Source organism: Erpetoichthys calabaricus, chromosome 1, assembly GCF_900747795.2.
Source record: "Erpetoichthys calabaricus chromosome 1, fErpCal1.3, whole genome shotgun sequence".
NCBI lineage: Eukaryota > Metazoa > Chordata > Cladistia > Polypteriformes > Polypteridae > Erpetoichthys > Erpetoichthys calabaricus.
Window position 1 is genome coordinate 35329317 of NC_041394.2, and position 26578 is coordinate 35355894.

General features: G+C 40.1%; 1 protein-coding gene across 1 annotated transcript; it reads right to left on the bottom strand.

Moving 5' to 3' along the window:
- Window positions 1-2002: 2002 nt before the first annotated feature.
- Window positions 2003-19549, bottom strand: wbp1 (WW domain binding protein 1). The gene is made up of 4 exons (XM_028797681.2): window positions 19272-19549; window positions 11439-11541; window positions 10727-10894; window positions 2003-5849 (listed from the first exon to the last, which is right to left on the bottom strand). Exons 1-4 carry the CDS (start codon window positions 19332-19334, stop codon window positions 5284-5286), a joined length of 900 nt encoding a protein of 299 aa, XP_028653514.2. The 5' UTR covers window positions 19335-19549; the 3' UTR covers window positions 2003-5283.
- Window positions 19550-26578: the final 7029 nt, after the last annotated feature.

The window sequence follows — 26578 nt, forward strand, 5'->3', positions numbered from 1 at the left end:
TTTCTAATTCTACTTTATCCTGAGCAGGGTTGTGAGGAAGCGATGAGCCTAAACCAGCAAGCATCGGGCACATGGCGGGAGCAATCCCATCACAGAGTGAACACACACAGGGACAATTTAGCGTTGACTATCCTTCCAACCTGTATCACTTTGGACCTTTGGAGGAAACTCCAGGGAGAACGTGTCAACTCCATGCAGGTCACAAACTGTGGTCTCTTTGTTGCGAAACACCAGTGCTACCACTGTGCCACTGACAACCAAGTCCATTATCTCAAAACATTTATTAAATACAGAAAGTATACAGACTCCTTCACATTTTTCCCCTCCTCAAGCAACACTCAACACATAGGAATGACAACGTGAAAACAGGATTTTAGACATGTCTGCATATTTATCAAACATAAAGCCGATATCTCACATTGACACCAGTATTCAAACCCTTTGCTGCGACATTTGAAATCCCGTTCTATTGATCATTGTGTTATTTTTACATCTTGCCTGGAGTCCTCCTATGGTTAATTCAATTGACTGGTCATTAGGAAAGGCACGCAGCTGTCAATGAACTGTCCCATAGTTGAGCAAAAACCACGCCATGAGATCAAAGGGACTGCCTGAAGAACTTAAAAGAAGGATTGGGTCAAGGCACAGATCTGGGAAAACGCTAAGAAAAAACGGCTGTAGCATTGAAGGTTCCTAAGAACACAGTGGCCTCTGTTATTCTCAAATGGAGGAAACAATTACAACCTTTCCTAGAGCGGGCTGCTCAGCCAAACCGGGCAATTAAAGGAGAAGGACCATGATAAAGAGAGGTGACCAAAAACCCAATGGTTTTTCTGGCTGAGCTCCAAAGAACCTGTGTGGAAACGGCAGAAACTTCCAGAAGGATGACCATCACCCCAACACTGACCTGGGCTTTATGACAGAGTGGCCAGATGGGAGTCTCTCCTCAGTAAAAGACACATGAAAGCCCACTTGAAGTTTGCAAAAAAAAAAAAAAAAAAGAGGCACCTAAATGACTGGTCTGATGAAACCAAGTTTGAATTGTTCATCCTCACAGCTGGAGGAAACTGGGCTCTGCTCATCACCTGTGCCACACCATTCCAATAGTGAAACCGAAACATGGTGGTGGCAACATCATGCTGTGGGGTTGTTTTTCAGGTCAGAGTTGAGGGAGAGCTGAAACAAGAGAAGTACAGAGATATTCTTAATGAGAACTGCTCTGGAATGTTCTAACTTGAGACTTGACCTATGGTTCAGCCTCCAACAGGGCAATGACCCTAAACACAAATAAGAGACATTACAGGAGTGACTTGGGGTTAACTCTGGGCATGTTCTCGAGTGGCCCAGCCAGAGCCCAGACTTAAACCCAATCAAACACTTCTGGAGAGACCTGAAGACCGCTGTCCACTGATGGTCTCCTTCTATCTCACACAGCTTGAGAGGATCTGCAGCGAGGAATGGCAGAAAAAGCTTGTCAGGTCAGACCTGCTCCCAAAGCTGCTTCAATGAAACACCAAGTAAAGGGTCTGACTACTTGTGTCACTGCGAGATTTCTGTGTTTTATTTTTAATAAAGCTTCAAAAATACCTAATGTCCCATTTTCACACTGTCATTCTGAGGTATTGAGTGCTGCATGATGTATGGAAAAAGTAATTTAAACTGATTTCAGCACAAGGCTGCTACATAACAAAATGTGAAAGAATGAAGGGATCGGAATACTTCCCGAGGGCAATGCAAGTAAGGCAGAGTTGGACATTAAATTACCAACATTTAAAACAGTCACTTCTCTCTAAATGATTCAGTTCAGAAAACAAACGTTCAATCAAGCTCAACAACCTTGATTAACAAGAAATGGTGAATATTGCTATGTATCAATTTAAAACACGTTTCTCATTATATGTAGAGTTTTAATTCAATTGAAAAATCAGATGACCATTGAAGAATTCTACTTTTAGACTGGTTGGTTAAATGGGAGCAGACAAACTTACACAAATCACAGCAATGTGCATTATCTTAAGTTTTATTTTGATAAAAAACTGAATCCAGTTTTCTGCCAAAATGATAAATATTTTATTACACTGACATCATTCCAGATTGGTAATCCCCACAGTATTGCCCAGTATGCAGAGACACTCATCATTGAGTCTTCCGATTGCAAAAGAACCTCCTGGAACTTCAATGTTTGGTATCAAGTATAGGTGCTTCTTTTTCTGGGTTGCATTTATTTCAAATTGTGACTCTACTGGTGTCAACGACACAGAAGCACCTCTTTAGAGCATCAGCATAGATAACTGCATAGCCAAGCTGACAGGGAGGCATTTGTTTTTTCCTCTGCCTGTACTTTAATTTTAAACTGATCCTTCTGAAAATCTGCAGCCTCCAGTAAACTCCTTTTACCTATGCCGATGCCCTTGACACAATCGCATATGGATATACAAGACATTGGTTATCTACTAACGGACTTCTAGAAGCTCCAGTTTTCTTAAGACTATAGTCTTTAGTGGTTACACATGCAGTTCAACGGGCCAGGTTATTTATTCTTTTTTTTAATCCAGGAAAACCAAATCTGAGTCACTGAAAGCTCAGCCCTCCCTTGGGCTGGTTCACTGTACACAGCGGCTTCATACAAGAGCGCCCCAGAATGATCTCTGCTTTATACGACTGGAAGGCTGATTGTCTGACCTGAAAGTGTTACTGATATGCTACATATTGCTTAACCCTTCGCATAATTTGAAACAAGTGCTAGTGGTCTGATTATAGTAATTCAGTGCACCCCAAACTAAAAGTGCCTTTAGGGACCACAGTGGAGTCCGCTGGCAGTCTAATGAGTAATAATTACTTTTTGAGAATTTCGCAGTGCAGAAGTCAAAGCAAATCTGAAAGCAGTAGTGGAACAGTCCCAGCCAGCGGTGCAATTACACATCACTGCAAAAAATATAAACCTGTAGGGTTTGATTATATGACCAATACAAGATGAGACAAGTTGTTCCTAAGACACCAGTTCAGCATCACTGTAAAGTATCTATCCTAAATTCCTAGACTAAAACAAGCAACTCTGCAAGTGCCTTCTTGTGATGGAAAAGGGGGAAATCCTTCACAACAGTGGTCCTCAAACTCAGTAAATGACCCAACACAAATGCTGTGGTTTATTCCAACAAATCCCTGCACTGGAAGTCAATTCCTGCTTTTAACTGAACTCATGCTAAATCAAAACGCAGGTCTGTTTTCTCAAAAATGTCCTTTTCATTTTCTCAAATGTCTTCTTTTACCAAACAATTCTGTTCATTTCTTATTCTTAAAAGCTTTTTTATTTAAAGTAGCAGCCGATGAGCAAACACAGGCACAAATGATAGGGTCTGAGGACTTGCTCAGAGATTTTTGCGCTAGTAATACGCTCATCAAAAATAGGCTCTTTTTTTTAAAAACACACACAAATGTAGAAGTTAACTTCTCTTTACAAAATGCAGTCCTCAGAAAAACATTACCTGTCTGCATTTTCGTCTACTTAAAGACTTGGACAAGTTGACTACTTAAACCAGGAATCCAAGTAAAAGGCAGGAAATGACTTCTGGTTAAACAAATTGGATTTTTTTTTTAAAAAGGTTTCTCCAGTATCTGTTATAAGTACTGTAACTAGATAATAAAGACTGACTAAGAAATAAACAGCAACCACATGAGGTTCTCCAGGGCTGACATGGTGCACCCCTGCTTTTCAGTGCAAATTGAGACCAGAGGCTGTGAACTGCACACCAGGAACCTGAGGTGACCAGTAGCATGTCCCTTTATCACTCTAGCTCACCTCAATATAAAGGTGCATAGACGTATGTGGCTGGCATCGTCATAGCACCATGCCTGCCTGCTTCATTAAAAAAAAAAAAAAAAAAAAAAAAAAAAATCTCTGGTTTGTTTCATGGCACAAAAGAAGCAAAACTGTCTCAATTGCTCCTGTGCTATTCGAAAAAATACACTAATACACACACTAAAAAAATTGAAATAGCCCTTTCTTAATCATGGACATGCCATTGCCAGGCAACCATGAAGAATGCAGGCACCCACTGGCTTTAAGGAATCAAAGAGACATCTTAAACTTGTGGCATGAGGGAAGCCGCTCTACATGGACAAGCCAGGCCATGCAGTGTTTAAATTCTGGTGCTTTTCCAAGTCAGAGCATTTCCCCACAGCCTAAGAAATAACAGTCAAAAGTTGTGCAAAATAGCACCAGAAAGAAATGTTTCACTAGACTCTACAAAACATACAAGGGCACCTACGCCTCTCGGCAGTTGAAGGGCTGCCAGATCGCTTTCAATTTACAGTGCACGTTACCCATTGAAGTGAGTGGAAACTCCATTCGAGGGTCAGTCACTTATCCTCCAAGTGCCGTGACAAGCTACAGGAGGCTAGCAAAATTAATTAAGATGAAGAGATTATGGAGACTCATGAAAGCCCTCAACAATCAGAGACCAGAGTTTCTGTCTGAATAAGATGATAGCTTGCTAAAGATAAATAGATGTTAATTCTCTAAAGTACACTCTAGTACTTGAAATGACAGAAAAAAAAGCTCTCTTTTTAAGCAGGATCACAGCAAATTAATAAAAAAGAAAAAAAAAACATGTATACCTCAGAGCTACTCCAAGAGAGTATTGGCCATTACAAACAGATAAAGCACTCGGATATAAAGGAAGGTGTGTAAAAATTGTGTGTGGTATTGCATAACCTATCCCAGTATTTAGCATTCAACCTTGCAAATATTCCTTCTTTGAGTGACTAGTGTGACTGGATATAACACATTGGCTACTTTCTGTCTGGCAACAAAACAGCTTTCAAACCATCAGTGCTGCAGAACTTGCTGAAAATGCCTACATAGTAAAAAAAGAAAAAAAAATATGTAAGCTTTTTCACCGTATTGGCATCCTTCTGAACAGTTCCAGTAGACGTGGTCTGCGAGGGGAGGGAATGAAATAGTGCAAGCATAATCCAAATTTGCTTGACCAGCTCAATCAGGTGCCAAGTCAACATATTGGTAGTCATCTTTCCTAGATGCTCTTATTTAGTGAAACAATATAGATGGCTCAATTAAGGAAAAGAAAAACAATGGCTGCATTTGCTTAAGCTTTCCACACACTAGTCACGCTCACATCCAAAAGACCTGCCGTTTAACCAGTTTTCATGAGACTTCTGACCATGAAATAAATCATCTGATCAAGACTACTTTTCATCGTCACATTACCTCTCAAAGAATATCTGATCTAAGGACGTGACATTGGGATGAAAGCCATAACTTGTCTATACCAGGTGACTTCTCTCTGTTGCCTTAGCAACAGATTGTGTCTGCTTACTGGCTTCCTGGTCAGCAGTTTTTGGGATCCTAGCCTGGCAGCATTCTCCATCATCATCCTCTGAGCCGGAGTTGTCATCCATGTGACAGATGCACACCTCAATGCCTGAGTCACCAGTCACATGTCTCCTGCGCGTGCTTGGATCCTCCAAACCCTCTACACCGAGGGGCTCTGAACCTGGAGACTCTGGGGCGCTTTCTTCTTGGACATGCCGATCCAGTGCTCCCTCCAAATCATTTACCTCCTCTCCTAAAGAAGCAGAGGGAGAGTTTGGCGAGTTTAAATTAGACTCCTCATTTCCAGGGGCTGTAATGTCATGGCTGCAGCTGGTAGGCTCCTCTTCTTGTGCTTGTGCTGGTGAATTCACCATCAGTAGCACTGAGCTTGGCGGGCTTAGGAGAATATCAGCAAGTGGACCAGGGCTGCCATCTGTTTCGGAGTAGGGGGGAGGAGGGGTTGGTGGATGACCTGCTATTTCCTCATAAGCGGGAAGCTTGCAGTTTGTCCAGAATCCTTCAAAACAGAAAAATAAAGATGGCAAATTTTATGTAGACTGTGGAGTACAATATAAAATTGCTTAAATCAGGAATCTAAAAAGGTATGAAAGTAATTACTTAACTCATAAAAAAACATTAATGCACTGTATATTATTCAGACATCCATTTTTATAAACTAGCTTTTTGTAGTATAAAGCTTCGGTGGCCCAGCACTGAGTAATCAAACACAACACATCAAGCATCCCCTTAAAGCATATATGTTGTTGGAACACAGGAGGGCAGTACAGACATACAGAGAATGAGTAAAATCAATGCCAACAGTGAACCAGAAACGCAGCCCAGATTCATAAAACTATGAGGCAGTATTGTTAACCGCAGTGCCATCCTCTCTCAGATTTGCACATAATAAATTTTTAATTATACTGAAGGCCATCTGGATACTAAATCTCCTTTATTAATACATGCTATTTTAAGTCAAAAGCTGACTTGCACGGATGTAAAAATGACAATTTAAAAAAAGAAGATCACCCCCCTCCATAAACCCACAACTAGGTGCTACTTATTTCAAAAAAGCATTTAAAAGTCACAGGACACAATTCTTTGACTAGAAGAAGCTGTCTGACTCCAAACCATTTAAAAATATAGTAGAATGCTTCTTGGAGCATGGTGAAAATAGCACCATGAGATCAGAATCAAATTTGGGATATGAGATGTATGACAGAAACAGCAAATTTCTTTCCATTAGCTCAAGTACATTATCAAAAATTCTTAGGATTTTTACTCAACTACCTAATGTTCCTAATACATTTCAAGACCTTAAAAGATTTATTTTGCTATGGTTTACAATTTCAAGTGCCAGAGATATAACAGCCTAGACAATGCCTGTGTGGAGTGTATACATCCTCATCTTGACTTCATGAGTGAGCAAATGGCTATATGTGCATGAGTGTGTCCTACAATGGACTGGCGTCCAATCAACGTGACGGTGACAGCAAAATCATAATCTTACCCAAACAGCCCCATAAATACAAAAATTTAATTTACCGTAGGGCTCTGAAATTAACAGACTAGCCCAATGTATTCCAAAAGACAATTACAATGAAATATTGCAATCACCTTTAAACTTTAACTCATGACTCCTATTAAGTATATTCACTGCAATGTATGTAGAATACACAATATCACCACCCACTTAATGCAGAATAACAGAGAGTTTGTCAAGAAGTGACTACAGAAACTTTTTGGCAAGTTCAGAGCAAATGTGAATAGTGTCATCAATCAAACCAACAATGGCAGTGAAAAATAAGGCAATGATGTGTTAATGTAAGCATGAGGTGTTTATATTTAGACTCTGAATTAAACCTTAAGAAATGTACTCAAAGCCTGTGATACAGTTATGCTAATAAATTATTTTGTTACATGTGTGTCTCCTATGCTACTCTGGTCAGAGACTATTATTATTGCTGTAGTTGTTTTTTGTTGTTTAATAAAAAATGTAAACTCTACAAATACAAGTTTTTTCATCCATTATCCAACCCGCTATATCCTAACTACAGGGTCACGGGGGTCTGCTGGAGCCAATCCCAGCCAGCACAGGGCGCAAGGCAGGAAACAAACCCCGGGCAGGGCGCCAGCCCACCGCAAGGCACACACACACACACACACACTAGGGACAATTTAGGATCGCCAATGCACCTAACCTGCATGTCTTTGGACTATGGGAGGAAACCCACACAGACACGGGGAGAACATGCAAACTCCACCCAGGGAGGACCCGGGAAGTGAACTCAGGTCTCTTAACTGCAAGGTAGCAGAGCTACAGCTGCGCCACCGTGCCACCCATACAAGTTTTTAAGCAAATCAATCTCATTAAGAGATTTTAGTGCTTTGTTTAAATAAAACTGATACTGTGGTCCTTTCCTGCTGAATCTTTTGATAAAAACCCCCTAACCACCACACCCCACCCACCACCCAAATGTTTATGACAAGTCAGCGCACATGAGTGTATGTAGTAACTCCTCATGATATTTAATGATGCTTTCAGTGTAATGATAATGATGAATAAAAATAATAAAATGACATGAATAATAAAGTTAATAACAGTAATAATAATACTGGTAATGATGCTAAAACAGTATATAATCTCAAAATGAGTCATTTGTGTGGTAAATCTTAAAGCATGGTGAAAGACACAATCCAATATCACAGTTGGGACAATAATAGCGTGTTTCTTTTTGGATTTTCTTTCTAGATTTATCAGTTTTTGAACATCATGCTGAACAGGTACGAGATGGATTATTGTTTTTTTTTTTTCTGTTAAGAGGTATAATAATCAATAAAATGTCTAGCAATAAGACACTCTTGATTGATCCGCGATGTGCTGGGTTGACTGTGTCTCTTTAGTGGTAATGTGGACAGTGGATGTGCGGCAATGATTTGTTGAACAAGCTGGCATGTAAAGTTTGCATGAAATACAGTTTTGCCAGCTTTTTGTTTGTATAAGACGAATGCACTCCAAATGCACTGTTACACCAGATGACAAAATGTCTCTTGGTAGTATTTCTTTTGTTGCCTCTGTATAACGGCATAGAAAGTCAATTCTTGATCCACACGATCTAAGACACCCATCATGCTATTGTAGTCGACCACAGAACAAAGTTTCGTAACCTGCTTGCTGCCTTTTGCTTGTACAGTGACTGTACCTGCACTATGTATGGTGCTAGGAAGATAAACACTGTTCTTGTCTTTCCAATTCAGCACAAGCACTTTTAACCTTTTGCCAAGCTACTAACGCACTTCACAGTAATTTAGCTCTGCCAAAGCTTTCAGTCATGCTTGCATGGTTGGAATGCACTGTTCCATATGTGTCAGTCTTTCTTTGCAGCAAGATTTCAAATAGTTCTGGCAAAGTATAAAAATTGTCCATGGCTACACAGTAACCTTGATCCAGCACCAATCACATAGCAACGCTGCACTGATAGGATTTCGGATCAAACATTGTCCCTTTCCCTACGTACAGAACTGAATTCGAAATGTATCCCGTTTTAGATTCACAAAGCTCATACATCTAGGCCAAATCTTGTTCTTAAAGACGCGATGTACTGTATTCATGACAGTTTGCCTTTATAAGCCATGAAACTTTCATCAATGCTGATATCATGGTCAGGAATCTAAACCCTCCAAAATTTTGCTACAATGGCCTGGTATATTTCCCAACTTTTCCTCAGTCTGGGAGCTGGATGGGTATTCTTATCAAAGTCTTCATTGTTGGTAAAGCACAGATATTTCATAATTCATAATTAGTGAAAACCTGCACTTAAGACATAATTTCTCCTAAGAACAGCAGCACTGACAGCACTTTTACAGCTCAAGTGATTCTCGGATTTACCGCTTACGCAAGATACATCCGTACAGTTGCTCAAGTGACACTCGGGACTAATGCTTTAACCATGGTTTTTACAGCATGAGTAACGCTTGGGTCTAACGCTAAAAAGGATAATGTCATAAAAACCAAAGAACTGGTTTAAATGATAACATTCAAATGTTGTTATGTTCTGTCTTGATATGCTTCATCTTTCAAAATTCAAATTCAAATGTTATGTTCTGTCTTGATATGCTTCATCTTTTACAATCACGTTCCCACTTTATTGCTGTGGATCCCAGAGTATATGATAGAATCAAAAGGCCTCTATCACTGTCACACCAAGGCAATTTGATTCATCAATTAATCTAGATTCCCCTCGACTGGAGCCATGTAGACATGATCCAACCATACAAAAATTCATACTGAAGGCATCATCCCTTTCCTTATGTGTCAAAGGAGGATTCAAAGGAATTACATCTTTTCTATCCTATATGCAAAAACTGGCAGTTTCACAGATTTTTTAGCACCTGTTGACAGTTATTTATGGTATGCACATTTAATTTTCTTGGATAATTTTATATATTTCTACATTGCCTTTTTTCTAAATACTAAAATTATGCTCTGTGTATTTCTATATGTACATTTTACAGAAAATAAAGCAGGGCAGGGTCTTACAAGTAACAATGAAAGTCAATAAATGGAACAAGGGGTTTGGATAGACAAACAAATGGATAGACACATTTAAAAAATTACACTTTATGGGGCTGGGTACTTAGTGAAGGAATGGAATGCTGTTTAGCCAGACAGTTTTTAGGTCCTCATGTGCTTCACACTATTTAAGGATTTTATTGATATGTTTAGTAGGTTGTCTGGGTACTCCGCACCTTTGCTATGATGAGCTAGTTGTACAGTAGTTAGGGCTGTTGTGTCCAACATCAGAGAACTGAGTTTGATTACCAGCACTTATATGTCGCACTCCCATACTTGTGATTTAATTTATTGGTCTGTTATTCTCTTCAATGCTTTGCCTTAGTGGGGTATAGTCTCTGCAAGCATTCCCTACAACTAAACACTTACCAAGCAGTAATTAAAATGGTGATTAACTGAAAATTCACATATTTGAGATGGGTGGGTAGGGGATAGCATAAATGCCAGTGTGCAGGTGAGCCTGACAATAGACTGGTGCTCTGTCTAGGACTGGATCTTGGATATCTGGAATAGGCTATGTCCACCCTGAGACCTTAAATTTACACTACAAAAAATTGATTGCAATTTAAATTGGCCAAACCATACTGGTAACATGAAAAATTAAAAATAATTTTCCTTAATTACATTTTGCTCAAAGTGGCATCATGTAAAATCATTATTTTTCTAATGAAACATTTACACCTGACCAATAAAATGACACCTTTTAAAAAATGTCCTTCTTTCAATGTTAACCTTTAAATTTAAAAGAAACTTTTCCATTTTTTACAGCCATCAGTGTATAATGAGTATTAACATCAAGTTTTCACTCTTGGCATACTCACTGAAGTTGATGGGTGGTGGAGAAATAAATGTGCTAGAGGCACTCTGGTATGCCATCAAGCTGATTTCCCTCTGCCGCTGTTCTTGTTGCAGACGCATTTTGACTCGTCTGTGCCTATAGGCACAACAGCAGCTGAGCATGATGATGACACTCCACACAAGCCAAAACCCTGAAAAGCAACAGCAAGAAAGAATGTCCACTACTGCTGTAGCCAGAACTGATAATTTCTCGCGCAATAGATTGAATAGAGGCCGAGGCCTTGGGCCGGCTAAACTTTGCATCTCATAGTTTACACATCTTTTTTTGAGATCATTCTTCAGCTTAGGGCCTAGGAACAATTTATAAATAAAACTACATTTCATAACTATTGATAAGGGATGATCAATACAAAGCTACTTAACATAAATAGACCTAGGCTTACTGGGACATAGCTGGGGTTGACGGATGTGCACATAATGAAAATCACTGGCCTAAAGCCAAATGAACACTAACAACTGTTTGTTGGTAAATACAGACATTCAAGAAAACTCCTAACTACCATGGCATCTGCTCATAATATTTTGCTGTAATTGCATGCTTTGTGATTGTTGTTTCATTCAAACTATATGATTTAAGGGTACACTGAACAACATTCATATACGCAGTAGGACTCAACACATCAGAGTCTTGAGACTTGAAACTGAGACAAGCAAGAGAAAAGCAAATAAACATACACCAGAGCTCATAGTAGTAGGTGCAGCATTCTGTCTCACCACAGCAGTACCCCATCTCACAGCGGTATGGCTCATTATTCACCCCAAAGCAGAACTCTTTGGCCTAAAAGAAAGGGGAAAAACCAAACACATAGTTAGACACTGAGGTCAGCATCAGACATTTCATAATGACCCTAAGCTACAAAAAAGCTGAAAAGCTGTCATTTGTGGGAAGATTACATTTTTACAGAACAACTGAAACCGTAAAAAACAATCCCAAAAAAGAACATATTTCATCAGCACAAAATGTCATGTACATTAAATAGGGAACTTTACAAAAAACAACAAAGAAGAACACAAAAACTGACTGACTAGCTATTTACCTTGTACTACGTTAAATGAGGCACAGATGAGATCAGACAGGAAGAAGCTGACATATGGATGTCTAAATCAGTGCCATCAGGATAAGTGATTCTTCAGGTGATCCAGAGTACTTGTCAATCCAGCATTGACCAAAAAAGATCTTCTTGATTTATTTACTTCAACAGAAGGAACATAGTAACTGTTCATTTTAAAACCTAGGAGTGTAAGTCCATCTCAGAAATAAAAGATTCACAGCAAACCAGACCTTGACAACAGAAACATGCTGAGCCAATCATACTGTGAATCACATAAATCCCAAAGGGAAGCATTGTATTATATGTTATAGCTTCCACATCTACAAAAAAACTAGGACACATGGTGGGCCCCTACAAAGTGACAACATCCATGAGCTGCAGCTACCTGAATCTATTTGCAGCATGCCGAATACAAGTCTGAAGATTATTATACATTATTTTCCATTTTTCTAAAAGGGGCTACTGTATAAATTATTTAGTATAGTCAGTCTAGGTGGTCCAATGTTTGCAATGACCTAGTTGACTGGTTCTGAACTTTATGACAATGATTGTGTGCAGCCTGCAAATTCTCCCTACAGCTTATACAAGTTTTTCTTGGTTCTTCTAATCCATCCCAAAAACACGCTTATAAGATTAACTGGCACTTCTAAATGGGTCTTGTATGCGTTTTTTTGGGTGGGTGTGTGCCTTTCAGTAAACTGGTTCCTGAATTGCACTCTACATGTGAATCCAATGAGATAATGTGGATTAAGTGGGTTTATGAATGGTTAAATGTATGCTGTCCTGGATGGATTGTGTGTGCTATCAGTATTTACTTTGTGAATTAGTATAAAGGGCTCTATTTTATCACTTTCCTCATACAATATTGTTTAATTACGATAAAAAAGTATTTATTACTAGCTGCATTATTTGGCTTTACCCAGGTTATTATTTAAAAGCTGTAAATTTAAAGTTGGAAAATGTAATTCTCTTTAGCCAATATATCCTAATTTGTTATGATATATGGCTCAGCAGTTGGGTTACGACTATTTGAACTGATTAACAGAGCATGGCTTCATGTACCACTGAGAAACAGCACTGAGCAGGTTGCCATGGTGATGTAATTGACAGATTCCTTTTACAACTTCAATATATAACTTCAGATACAAGATGGTCCCTTCCAGGGTTATATGGGGATATGGCAAAAAATAGTAAGGGAAATCTTTGATCAAATAAATGAAAAGTGGAATGGCAGGGAATCAATGAACTGCTTTGAAGACAAGTGCACTAACCATTACATCACCGTTGCAATCTGTCCAGTGCTGTTTCTCTGTTGATACACTACCACACTAGTTCCACTGCCCCAGTAAGCATCAAGCCTGAATTCTAAGTTGGACTATGTCTGAGTCATACCCCAGTTTTCATCACAATGTTGCAGCTGTTTTTGTGTGATAGTGAAACAGTTATACATACAAACAGATATCAACACAGCTTTATTTTTACATATTACAACAGCATGCAGCAATGCAAAGCGCTAATGTGCTGGACTGTTAGCCACAAGGATGATGGTTCAGTTCTCACCAAGGACTTGCTATTTGATGATGAGCATTGACACATAAAAGACAGCTTGGAGATTGCAAAAAGCCTCCAAAGCACTCTCAAGACTATGAGAAACAAGATTCTTTGGTCTTGTGAAACCAGGACTGAACTGTTTGACCTCAGTTCTAAGTGTCATGTTTGGAGGAGACTTCTTAACACCGGCACAATACCATTCTAATGGAGAAGCATGGTGGTGGCAGCATGATTCTGTATGGCTGTTTTTCAGTAGCAGGAATTGGGAGACTAGTCAGGTTTGATGGAAAGCTGAATGGTACAAAGTACAATGAAAACCTGCTCCAGAGTCCTCTTGAACTTAGACTGGGTCACCTTCCAACAGGACAATAATCCTATGCAAAAGGTAAAGGCAACACAGAGTAGCTTAGTGTCAACTCTGAAAATGTCCTTGAGTTGTCCATCCAGAGCCCAAACTTGATCCCAGTTGAAAATCTCTGGAAAAACCTGAAACTCATAGCTGCCAATCGACAGTCTACATCTAATCTGAGAGAAAGTGAGAGATCTGCAGAAAAGAATGGTAGAAAATTCCCAAATCCATCTGTAGGTCACATCATACCCATGAAGACTCCAGGCTGTAGTGGCTGCCAAATGGGCTTTAATGAAGTACTGAGTGAAGGGTCTAAAGACTTATGTCAATGTATAGGAGTCAGCTTTTATTTTTAACAAACCTTCAACAGTATCTGAAATCCTGTTTTAACTTTGTCAGTCTGGGGAATTTAATGTTACTGGATGAAGGAAAACAGTTAATTTAAAGAATTCTAGCATAAAGATACAACATAACAAAATATAATAATAATAATAATAATAATAAATAATTCATTACATTTATATAGTGCTTTTCTCAGTACTCAAAGTATGTAAAAAGGAAATTAGTCTGTATACTTTCTAACAGTACTGTAGCTGGCCATACTCTTCCTAACTGGTGTCACCTGCTCAGTAGCCATTTGGGCAGTGCATGGCAGCTACCATGGTGTTTAAAATCCAGGGACTTCATTAGTAACCAAGTGACCAAATACCTAAATTCTGTGATTTCTTGAACCTCCTTAACATTATATATTATCCCAGGAAAAAAAGAGCCAAAAGTGTCATCTTTTTTCAACAACAACAAATATTGTATTTAACATGAACATGTATAAACCAAAATGTCAACATAATCACTGTAAGAAACATGTGTTTAGTGTCTGCTACTGTAGTGATGCAGATTTTTCGTGTGACACGTTTTTATTTATTATGGGCTATACAAGAAATAAAATAAAAAAATAAAATTTAATAAATAGAGTCATTACACATCATCATAGAGTCTGACCAGGACTTAAGTGCATTTACAAAGAATTCTGAGCATGGGTTAACAGCAAGGAGATTAATTTCATCACAGGCTTTCCCAGTACCTGTAATGCTGACTGCAATAAAACAATGTAGTCAAAGCTCTAGGACTGGAATGCTCTATGGGCAACATAAACAATTCCTGTAATATGGAGGAAGGACACTTTGCATTATTCCAGGAGTACCCAACTTCAGCCCTAGGGTACTGCTGTGGCTGTGGGTTTCCAACCCGAACCAGTCACACAAATAAATGGTTTGGTTTTTACTTCAAATTGATTTAAATGTTTAATTATTGGGTACTTTTCTATTATTGTGATGCAAGACAGAAAACTTACAATTAGGCCCCTAATAGGAATTTTAAGATTAGGCACCCAAAGGGGACATTAACATTAGGGACCTACATGTAACTATGCTCTACCCCCACTAACTTTAAGGTTAGTATTTACAGTTGGGGTAGGCCACTCTTTACGTCATGATAATAGAAAAGTACCAATTATTGTTCTGCTTCTCTTATTTTGCATTCAGAAATATGTGCTAGTATATTTACATGTAAACAAAATTCGGAAATGTGCATTTTTTTCATATATTTAAATTAACTTTTTTTTAACATATTCTTTTTAATTCAACCATTTCCTGTGTTGTTTACCCCTTTAACTTTCAAATACTGACAATTAGTAATGAACTGAAATGACTCATATGACTGACACGGAGTGTTAAAGAGAAGCAGCTACTACAGAATAAAATTCACTTATGAGTTAAATTAGTAAGAAAAGGTTTAAATGATCATAACATAAAAAGAGCAAAATCTCAAAAAGCAAGAGAGAAAAAAAAAAAATAACATTATACACTAAAATGCTTGCTACACTCCCCTAAAAATTCAGCAATCAAATTTTGTAATTTCTGGATTGACATAAAAAGGCAGAAGCAGATGGTCCTTCTGTGTTATAATCCCACCACAGGCACAAGCAAGAGAAAAACTTCATTTTTTAAAAAAATTTGTTTATTTACAAAACAAAAACAAGAATACATAAAATTAGATTTTTAATTACTTTTGAAACATTACTTATGTCGCGAGGTTTCTAATGACAGTATAAAATCGAAAGGGTCATCGCCGTTGAACTTAGTTCTCCATCTGTGACAGGGAGTGAATGGAGAAGAGCTATCTGGGATGAGTGGCGGAGTTATAAAACAAATTGGGAAATAACAGCTTGTCTCATATCAGCAGGAGTTCTGTTAAAAACAGAAGGTGGATGGAACGAACACCTGGGGCCTCATGCATAACGCCGTGCGTAGAATTCGCACTATAACATGACGTAAGTACAAAAGCCGAAATGTGCTTATGCACAGAAAAATCCAGATGCAGGAATCTGTGCGTTCTCCAACTTCCGCATTCTTCCGCTACATAAATCCCGCTCAGCGTGGAAATAAATGCACGTGCCTGCTGTCCCGCCCCAACTCCTCCCAGAATTACGCCTCTTTGAATATACAAATCAATATAAATAGCGCTTAAGCCCAGCGTTCTGTGAAAAGGCAATGGCAAAAGTACGATAAAAAATAGAGGAATTTCGGCGAATACCAAATGGAGGCAAAGAAAAACGTGCTATTTGTTGGTTTAAACAGTTATATAAGCAACAAAAGGAAGTTGATCGAGTGACATAGCGTGTCGGAGAAACTCGAAAGCTCAAGTTCACAAAGTCGCACAGTGCCCGAAATAAAAAAGTTGTCACATATCAGTCGGCATGAAAAGGCGACTCGTAGCCCACCGTCTGAGTGTCATATGAAAGCTTATTAGGGTACAGTGAAAAAAAAGGCACACAGTGCGAAAAAAGCACGAAATGTCAACTTTAATCTTGAAATTTCCACTTTAATCACAGTTTATTTTGTCATTAAAGTAGAACATCATAAACTTAATCTTAAAATCGTTTAATTTACTAGTTTCTCAAATCCCATCGTAACTAAAGTAGCATGTTAAATGCTTTGTTTTGTATTTGATCTTATATGTGCTCTATGTGCCTGAATCACTACGTGCTCTTCCTCCGACAGGACACAGAATCCATTACGTTCCGTTATATTACAGCTCTCCGAGTAATTAAAATACTGAGAAGTATACGTTATATCATTTTCATGATGATATGAGTTAAAGCATGTTATTAAACATGGGAACACGGTGGCGCAGTGATTGTTCATGTCTTACAGCAAGATGCTTGCTGCGCCATGCGCGACCTTCAATGAAATGCTTTATTACAGAAGTACTGTCTTTTTCAAACTTACTAACCCCCAATTCGTGTCCTTACTTTTCTTTCTCCAAATACCCAATCGCCACACAATCAGCTATGTAACAGATGTTAAGCCATCTGTAAGCTTAGAACGCAGATTCTTCTAAACTTTTAAGGAACATCGAAATATCTTCGTAATTTTTGATTATTCTATCCATCTACCCTTCCAGTGTCACGCCAGCCACAGCATGAAAACAGAGCGAGGCAGGAACAAACCGTTAACGAAGCTCAAGCTCGCTAGCGCTGCGGCACCGTGTAGTTAAAGTTTTATCTGTATAATATAATCAACATGTTTTGCTGCATTTCATCTTAAAAATGATATCGTCATCATATGTAAATACGCGCTTTATAAAGTGGCTCAGGTTGTGCAATATTATAACTGTATCATAAGTACAATTACCTCACGGTAACTTGGAAGTACAAACAGTTCCACAAGGAGCACTTGAGCCATCGTCGTGGATGTGGATCTAAGAAAGGGTAACCACACAGGAACAGTAGCACTGTTCAGGGTGCCGCCAGTCTGCAAAACCTAATGGAGAACTTGCGTACGACACGGTATGAGATACCGTGGAAAAGTGCGTGGCTTTACGCCATGTGTAGGTTTTATACATTGCGATTTGAACGTGGAAACATTCTTACGCAACATTTCTGTGCGTACGTACCGTTTATACATGAGGCCCCTGCAGTTAAGGTGGTCAGCAAGACTGAACTTGAGGACCGCTTAGTTAATTATTTTATTACTAATTAGCACACAATTGAATGTAAAATTGAAGCAGCGGCCATGCTTTAACATTCAGTGTCATTTACACTTGTGTCTGCGCTGTTCATCACTGATTGTCAGTATCTGGATACAATTTAAGTAGCAAACCCCACAGAAATATGATGAATTAAAATAAAAACAGTAAAAAGAGAGTTATGTATTTAAACCACGACAAAGAAAATATTCCTGAATTTCTTCTACATGCAAATATCATCCTGAATACAGAACAAAAAAGAAAAAAAAAAGCCCAACACTTAGACTGAGGAGTCATAGGAGTGGCCCACTGATTTGTGAAACTGGTTGGAATGAAAGCCTGTGGCCAAAGTGACAGATCAGGACTGAACTCGGGAACCTCTGCATTATTTCAGGGACTTTTTTTAAAGACAATACAAAAGGGAGTGACAGTTATCAATTAATTTCCTCAATCCACCTTTTCACAGAATATTCAGGCAACAAGCTACAAGTCACTATGGAAGTGGATGCCAGTCCATCACAGGAGACATTAAGTCTCATTCACACCTCACAGATTTATTGAGTCCTCAGTCAAACTACCCTGGAGAAACCCAACAGTGCCATGTCAACATCACTTGGGCTGCAACTGGAATGAAATTAAACTTAAATCGTGTTATATGATATGGTAGTTACTGGCTAAGGCACTGGACATTGCTGTTTAAAATTTCCAGTTCAGTTTCTGCCTTTGCCTCACTGCGTGTGCCTTCTTGCACTCTGCATGTTAAAAATAGGCCTGTCAATAGTGTGTTATGTATCCTGATTTTACCGTATAACGTGCCTTGGATAAAGACATCGGCCAGATATTAAATAATAAATCTAAATCCCCGAGAGTGTGAGGTTAATACACTAACCGCTGTGCCACCCATAACTGAGGTTTCAAATTCTCATAACTTGATGAAGTCATTTGAAAGGCGCTATATATACGCTTAAAACTTGTCAAGACACGCATACACACACACGAGCCTTGTCACCGGCGAGGCCTCAAACATGCTGAAGTATAATTCTGGTGGCACATACGACTCGGCTTTTTGTATCATGAAAGACGTAAGCAGAATGCTATAAAATCATTGTCAACATTTTTATTGATTACTGATCATTAACAAACACGTCATTTTATTTGCACAGCTAATTTAATTTAAAAAATGTTTTCTTACCCAAAAGTTTAACTAACTACGTCCATTAATATGAGACATCAAGCACCAGACTCCGTTTATTGAGCCATACGTAAGGAATAAAAACCGATACACACGTAACCTGTCGATAGTCAAATGCATCTGTTTACTCAGCGGCACGTAACACCTTCACAAAGTGTCTCATATATCATGGGCCTATAACTGAATGCTATTTGAAAATAGTCAGTTAATCTTGTTTTGCCAAATACTAAAAAAATAACAATAAAAACACATTACAAACCAGTGAGGCCTTCTGCGCCTGCCATCCTCGGCATACCCTGTGCAAAGAGCCCAGCACAGTATCCCTTCTCCCGGCTTACCTGCGCCAAACAGGTCCCTGAGTAAAGCAGGTAGAAGAGAGAGCCCACGCCAGCCCGACTCATCCTTCTTGGCTAGAAGGCGTCCCGCAGAATATCGCATACAAAACTGTGAGAATCAAACGCTAGTATCTAGAATCTCCTAGTCGGTATTCAATTGTTATGAAGTCCTGTTTTTTTTGCCATATTTAATTAGGCGGAACGCGACTCGAGGCCGCATTGTGCCGACGATAGAGGGCAGTATTCGTCTACCCGAATGAGACAGAAAAGGGAGCTCAAGACACACCCGTTCGTTTTGCAACACTCCTACGGGCGAGGCGCGCGCGCAAACAAACAAACACAATCGCGGAGTTTGCTTCTCCCCTGCCTGCACGGACTGACGGATGTAGCCATGGCGCTCCCACGTAACTTGCCGAGACGGGGCAGCCGTACTTCACATTGGATGAAACTTTTTATTAGATCGCTAAATGTTTCTCAAGTGAAGATGCGCTTAATGAAAGTAGTTACAATTGTTAATACTTTCTCAGAACTGAGAAACAGCAGCAGGTACAGCAGAGAAAGTGATGAACCTTTAAAGAAGACCTAAACCTCACCCAGAGCATGGATGGCAAAGTCAGCTTGTGTGATAATTACAGTTATCTATGAAAAGTATTCAATCCGTTGGAAGGTTTCACATGTTTATTGTCATACAACAGGTGAGGGAACGTTGGCGCACAAGTGTTGCTGCCGCCGCTCCCTGTTAACAGTAATCTTTAAAATTCGCATTAACCTTACACTTTTTATGGGATTTGTTCCTGCCTTGCGCCCTGTGTTGGCTGGGATTGGCTCCAGCAGACCCCCGTGACCTTGTGTTAGGATATAGTGGGTTGGATAATGACTGAGCGCTGCTGCCTCGCAGTTGGGAGACCTGGGGACCCGGGTTGGCTTCCCGGGTCCTCCCTGCGTGGAGTTTACATGTTCTCCCCATGTCTGCGTGGGTTTCCTCCGGGCGCTCCGGTTTCCTCCCACAGTCCAAAGACATGCAGGTTAGGTGGATTGGCGTTTCTAAATTGACCCTAGTGTGTGTCCTGCGGTGGGTTGGCACTCTGCCCGGGATTGGTTCCTGCCTTTTGCCCTGTGTTGGCTGGGATTGGCTCCAGCAGACCCCCGTGACCCTGTGTTCGGATTCAGCGGGTTGGAAAATGGATGGATGGATGGATAATGACTGACTTACACTTTTTCCATTTTCTTTTATTGTATGTATAGTTCATTGGTGCAATCGACTCGAATGGCATTGATTTTGGATTTGTTTTTATGGACTTTGCCTTGACTGGGGACAACTGAATCTTTTTGTGGTTCACTGGGCGATCATCGTGCCTGATGATTGATCTACGAACATTTTTACTTTCTCCTACACAAAGTATAGGGAAAGTATTATAATCGTCTGGTTTTTTTTTTGTTATCCCTGGCCATTGGACTTTACTTAATTCTTTGTTAATTAGTATTCCCTAATTTTTACATTTTTTTCTTCATCGTGTAAAGCACTTTGAGCTACATCATTTGTATGAAAACGTGCTATACAAATAAATGTCGTCGTCGTTCAAACATTCGACCTCGAGATTTTGATGAATCTCGACGTTTTAGACATCCGAAAATACAATTGTTGGAATTGTGTGTGTGTGTGTATGTAAACACGATACCTTGAGTACGCTTTCACTTAGGTCAACCAAATTTCCCATGTAAGTATTAGGTACAAAACGTAGATTTCCATTAAATTTTGAACTATTGCCGCTAACCAGAAGCAGTACTTTTTATTCCTGCAGCTGCATAGTCCGATTTATTCAACCTTATTTTTTATAATAATTGTTCAATATATTATTAATTTGATTTGTTGTTGATTTTTTGAGTGTACTGTACATAACATAAAAATATAATTATTGCCTTGCGGTTTACTCCTCAAATATCCATCCCCAATCCATATCTGAGTATATGAAGAAAGTCTAGGGGAGACCACTGCCGTTTTTTTTTTTCTCTGCTCCTTAGAGATCTAGGAGCTGGGAATGTTCTGTCTCCTGTGATGGACACCCAGGCGTCAGCCTGCCCAAACCCTAACACGATCAGAGAAGCACAGTTCCAAATCCAAATAAATGAAGGTTTTATTTAAAATACCTCCAAAAGTATTACAAAAAGCACTAAACACTGGTCTCTCTCTTTCTCTCTCCACAATATACAGGTGCTGGTCATAAAATTAGAATATCATGACAAAGTTGATTTATTTCAGAAATTCCATTCAAAAAGTGAAACTTGTATATTAGATACATTCATTACACACAGACTGATGTATTTCAAATGTTTATTTCTTTTAATGTTGATGATTATAACTGACAACTAATGAAAGTCCCAAATTCAGTATCTCAGAAAATTAGAATATTGTGAAAAGGTTCAATATTGAAGACACCTGGTGCCACACTCTAATCAGCTAATTAACTCAAAACACCTGCAAAAGCCTTTAAATGGTCTCTCAGTCTAGTTCTGTAGGCTACACAATCAGGGGGAAGACTGCTGACTTGACAGTTGTCCAAAAGACGACCATTGACACCTTGCACAAGGAGGGCAAGACACAAAAGGTCATTGCTAAAGAGGCTGGCTGTTCACAGAGCTCTGTGTCCAAGCACATTAATAGAGAGGCGAAGGGAAGGACAAGATGTGGTAGAAAAAAGTGTACAAGCAATAGGGATAACCGCACCCTGGAGAGGATTGTAAAACAAAACCCATTCAAAAATGTGGGGGAGATTCACAAAGAGTGGACTGCAGCTGGAGTCAGTGCTTCAAGAACCACCACGCACAGACATATGCAAGACATGGGTTTCAGCTGTCGCATTCCTTGTGTCAAGCCACTCTTGAACAAGAGACAGCGTCAGAAGCGTCTCGCCTTTGGACTGCTGCTGAGTGGTCCAAAGTTATGTTCTCTGATGAAATTAAATTTTGCATTTCCTTTGGAAATCAAGGTCCCAGAATCCACGTTGTGCGAGGTCCAGTGTAAAGTTTCCACAGTCAGTGATGGTTTGGGGTGCCTTGTCATCTGCTGGTGTTGGTCCATTGTGTTTTCTGAGGTCCAAGGTCAACACAGCCATCTACCAGGAAGTTTTAGAGCACTTCATGCTTCCTGCTGCTGACGAACTTTATGGAGATGCAGATTTCATTTTCCAACAGGACCTGGCACCTGCACACAGTGCCAAAGCTACCAGTACCTGGTTTAAGGACCATGGTATCCCTGTTCTTGATTGGCCAGCAAACTCGCCTGACCTTAACCCCATAGAAAATCTATGGGGTATTGTGAAGAGGAAGATGCAATATGCCAGACCCAACAATTCATAAGAGCTGAAGGCCACTATCAGAGCAACATGGGCTCTCATAACACTTGAGCAGTGCCACAGACTGATCAACTCCATGCCATGCCGCATTGCTGCAGTAATCCAGGCCAAAGGAGTCCCAACTAAATATTGAGTGCTGTACGTGCTCACACTTTTCATGTTCATACCTTTCAGTTGGCCAACATTTCTAAAAATCCTTTTTTTGCATTGGTCTTAATTGATATTCTAATTTTCTGAGATACTGAATTTGGGACTTTCATTAGTTGTCAGTTATAATCATCAACATTAAAAGAAATAAACATCTGAAATACATCAGTCTGCGTGTAATGAATGAATCTAATATACAAGTTTCACTTTTTGAATGGAATTACTGAAATAAATCAACTTTGTCATGATATTCTAATTTTATGACCAGCACCTGTACTCTCTCACCACTGTGTTGCCATCCTCCAGTCAAGTGTTGGCGCTATACCACCCAGCTCCAACTCTCCTGCAATAAGGGAGCGCAGTCCATTTTATTACAGACCCGGGAGTACTTCTGGTGCCATGGCGATTGCCCGATGGAAGTCTATTATTCGAGTAGGGAGCTTGTTTCCCTGCAATGCCCTCCAGTGGCACCCTGTGACCCCAGCAGGGCTGCCTTGCCAGAGTACATTTCCCGGCATGCCCTGCTGGTTTCCCACTGAGTGTGGATACCTGGGACTGCTGCCATCTAGCGCGTTGGGGAACTAACAATTCCCTAGTAACATCTTTACTTTTATAGGGGCTGTCCGTTCATCTCTTCCTTCTGGGTCCGCATCCTTTCCTGGCCGAGATGTCTGTCCAGCCTGTGTGGCATCTACACTCCTTAATTGTGGGAAAGACACTATACAAATAAAATGTTTTATTATTGTTATACACCATGGATTTAATGTGGTTCTTTTGACATTGACCAACAAAAAAAGTTTCTTTAATGTCAAAGTGAAAATAGTGCCATGTCTCAGAATTACTCCTGTGAATTGCTGTAAAAGTCTGACTAGGATAATAATCTCTCCTACCCCCAGAGTAGGACATGAGAAGTAGCTATGAAGTGTCCCACATGCATTCCCAGCTAGGAGTCGGGGTTCATGACTGAGATTGAATGACATCACGATTTTACTGTTCCTGAGCTGAAAAATGGCACATATGAAGGCGTTTTGTGATTTTATGATACTAATGCTAAGGTTTCACCACAATGATAATAATGATACAGTCGGTCCTCCATATCTCTGGGATCTACATCTGCAAAATCAACCAACTGCGAATCAAAAATATTTTGAATAAAAAAACATAGATGAAAGTGGCAAAAAAGCAAAACTTGAATTTGTCACGTGCCAAGCATTACCCCTGCAAGCAGGTACTCCAACTTACAGGAAAGACTTGGGGGTTGGTGGCAGGATTGGCACTCCAGCCAGTGTAAAAAAACCTCACATTGTTCTGGTGTGGTGCTGAGGTGTCACCCACTGAGCTCGGGTCCCAATCCAGGTGGTTTGGCATGTGATGGGTGCGGCAACGTACTAATGGTACATGCTCCCAACCTCTCTCTCCCTCTAACACTACGCCAAATCTTTGAGAATGTAGTGGCGCTGTAGCCTCCCACCATTTCACGGATCCTAAGTGTCTCTCTAGGACTTGTTGATTGAACGGTATTCACCTCGTGTCTCATTCCTTCACTACTTGTGTTATGTGTGCCCTTTATTTCTGTAGTCAAAGCAATCCCTCAAAGAACTAAGAGGCAGCAATAAAGTGGTTTCTCTTGACGAGAAAATAAAAATCTTTGATCATTTGAAAACTGGCATGTTGCTTCCCGAAGGTTGGTAAGAACAAATTGAGCATTCACACAATAAAGGTGAAAGAAGCTGAAATTCAGGGATGTGTTAATGCTGCCCTACAACAGAAAAAAAGAGGTCTCTCTGATTTGGGATAAAGTGTTTGCAAAGGCTGAGAAAGCATTAAGTGTGTGGTTAGTGGACATGTCACTGAAGAGTATCCCTATTTACGGCAAAACTATGTGTGAAAAGGTACTTAGCCTCTAAGAGTACTACTGTGAGGGGGTTCAGGCGAGTGAGAGGAAGGTACTTAAGGCTAGAAAGGTATAATTGGCTAGCTACAGTATCTCACAAAAGTGACTACACCCGTCACATTTTTGTAAATATGTTATTATATCTTTTCATGGGACAACACTGAAGATATGACACTTTGATACAATGTAAAGTAGTCAGTGTACAGCTTGTATAAAAGTGTAAATTTGCTGTCCCCTCAAAATAACTCAACACAACCATTAATGTCTAAACCGCTGGCAACAAAAGTGAGTACACCCCTAAGTGATAAATGTCCAAATTGTGCCCAAAGTGTCGATATTTTGTGTGGCCACCATTATTTTCCAGCACTGCCTTAACTCTCATGGGCATGGAGTTCACTAGAGCTTCACAGGTTGCCACTGGAATCCTCTTCCACTCCTCCATGATGACATCACGGAGCTGGTGGATGTTTGAGACCGTGTGCTCTTCCACCTTCCATTTGAGGATGCCCCACAGATGCTCAATAGGGTTTAGGTCTGGAGACATGCTTGGCCAGTCCAGCACCTTTACCCTCAGTTTCTTTAGCAAGGCAGTGGTCGTCTTGGAGGTGTGTTTGGGGTCGTTATCATGTTGGAATACCACCCTGCGGCCCAGCTTCCGAAGAGAGGGGATCATACTCTGCTTCAGTATGTCACAGTACATGTTGGTATTCATGGTTCCCTCAATGAACTGTAGCTCCCCAGTGCTGGCAGCACTCATGCAGCCCCAAACCATGACACTCCCACCACCATGCTTGACTGTAGGCAAGACACACTGGTCTTTGTACTCCTCACCTGGTTGCCACCACACATGCTTGACACCATCTGAACCAAATAAGTTTATCTTGGTCTCATCAGACCACAGGACATGCCTCCAGTAATCCATGTCTTTAGTCTGCTTGTCTTCAGCAAACTGTTTGTGGGCTTTTCTTGTGCATCATCTTTAGAAGCGGCTTTCTTCTGGGACGACAGCCATGCAGACCAATTTGATGTAGTGTGCGGCGGGCGTACGGTCTGAGCACTGACAGGCTGACCCCCCACCCCTTCAACCTCTGCAGCAATGCTGGCAGCACTCATACGTCTATTTTCAAAAGACAATCTCTGGATATGACGCTGAACATGTGCACTCAACTTCTTTGGTCGACCATGATGAGGCCTGTTCTGAGTGGAACCTGTCCTGTTAAACCGCTGTATGGTCACCGTGCTGCAGCTCAGTTTCAGGGTGTTGGCAATCTTCTTATCGCCGAGGCCATCTTTATGTAGAGCAACAATTCTTTTTTTCAGAATCTCAGAGTTCTTTGCCATGAGGTGCCATGTTGAACTTCCAGTGACCAGTATGAGAGAGTGTGAGAGATCGATAACACCAAATTTAACACACCTGCTCGCCATTCACACCTGAGACCTTGTAACACTAACGAGCCACATGACACCGGGAAGGGAAAATGGCTAATTGGGCACAATTTGGACATTTTTCACTTAGGGGTGTACTGACTTTTGTTGCCAGCGGTTTAGACATTAATGGCTGTGTGTTGAGTTATTTTGAGGGGACAGCAAATTTACACTGTTATACAAGCTGTACACGGACTACTTTACATTGGATCAAAGTGTCATATCTTCAGTGTTGTCCCACGAAAAGATATAATAAAATATTTACAAAAATGTGAGGGGTGTACTCACTTTTGTGAGCTACTGTATGTAAAACAAATACAGCCTCAAGAAATTAAAGATCCTGGAAGAATCTGCAATAGATGATGCCGAGGCAGCATCATATATATAGAAATACTACATCATTTTATATAAGGAACTTGAGCATCCGTGGATTTTGGTATTCATCAGGGGGTCCTGGAACTAGTCCCCTGTGGATACTGAGGGACGAGTGT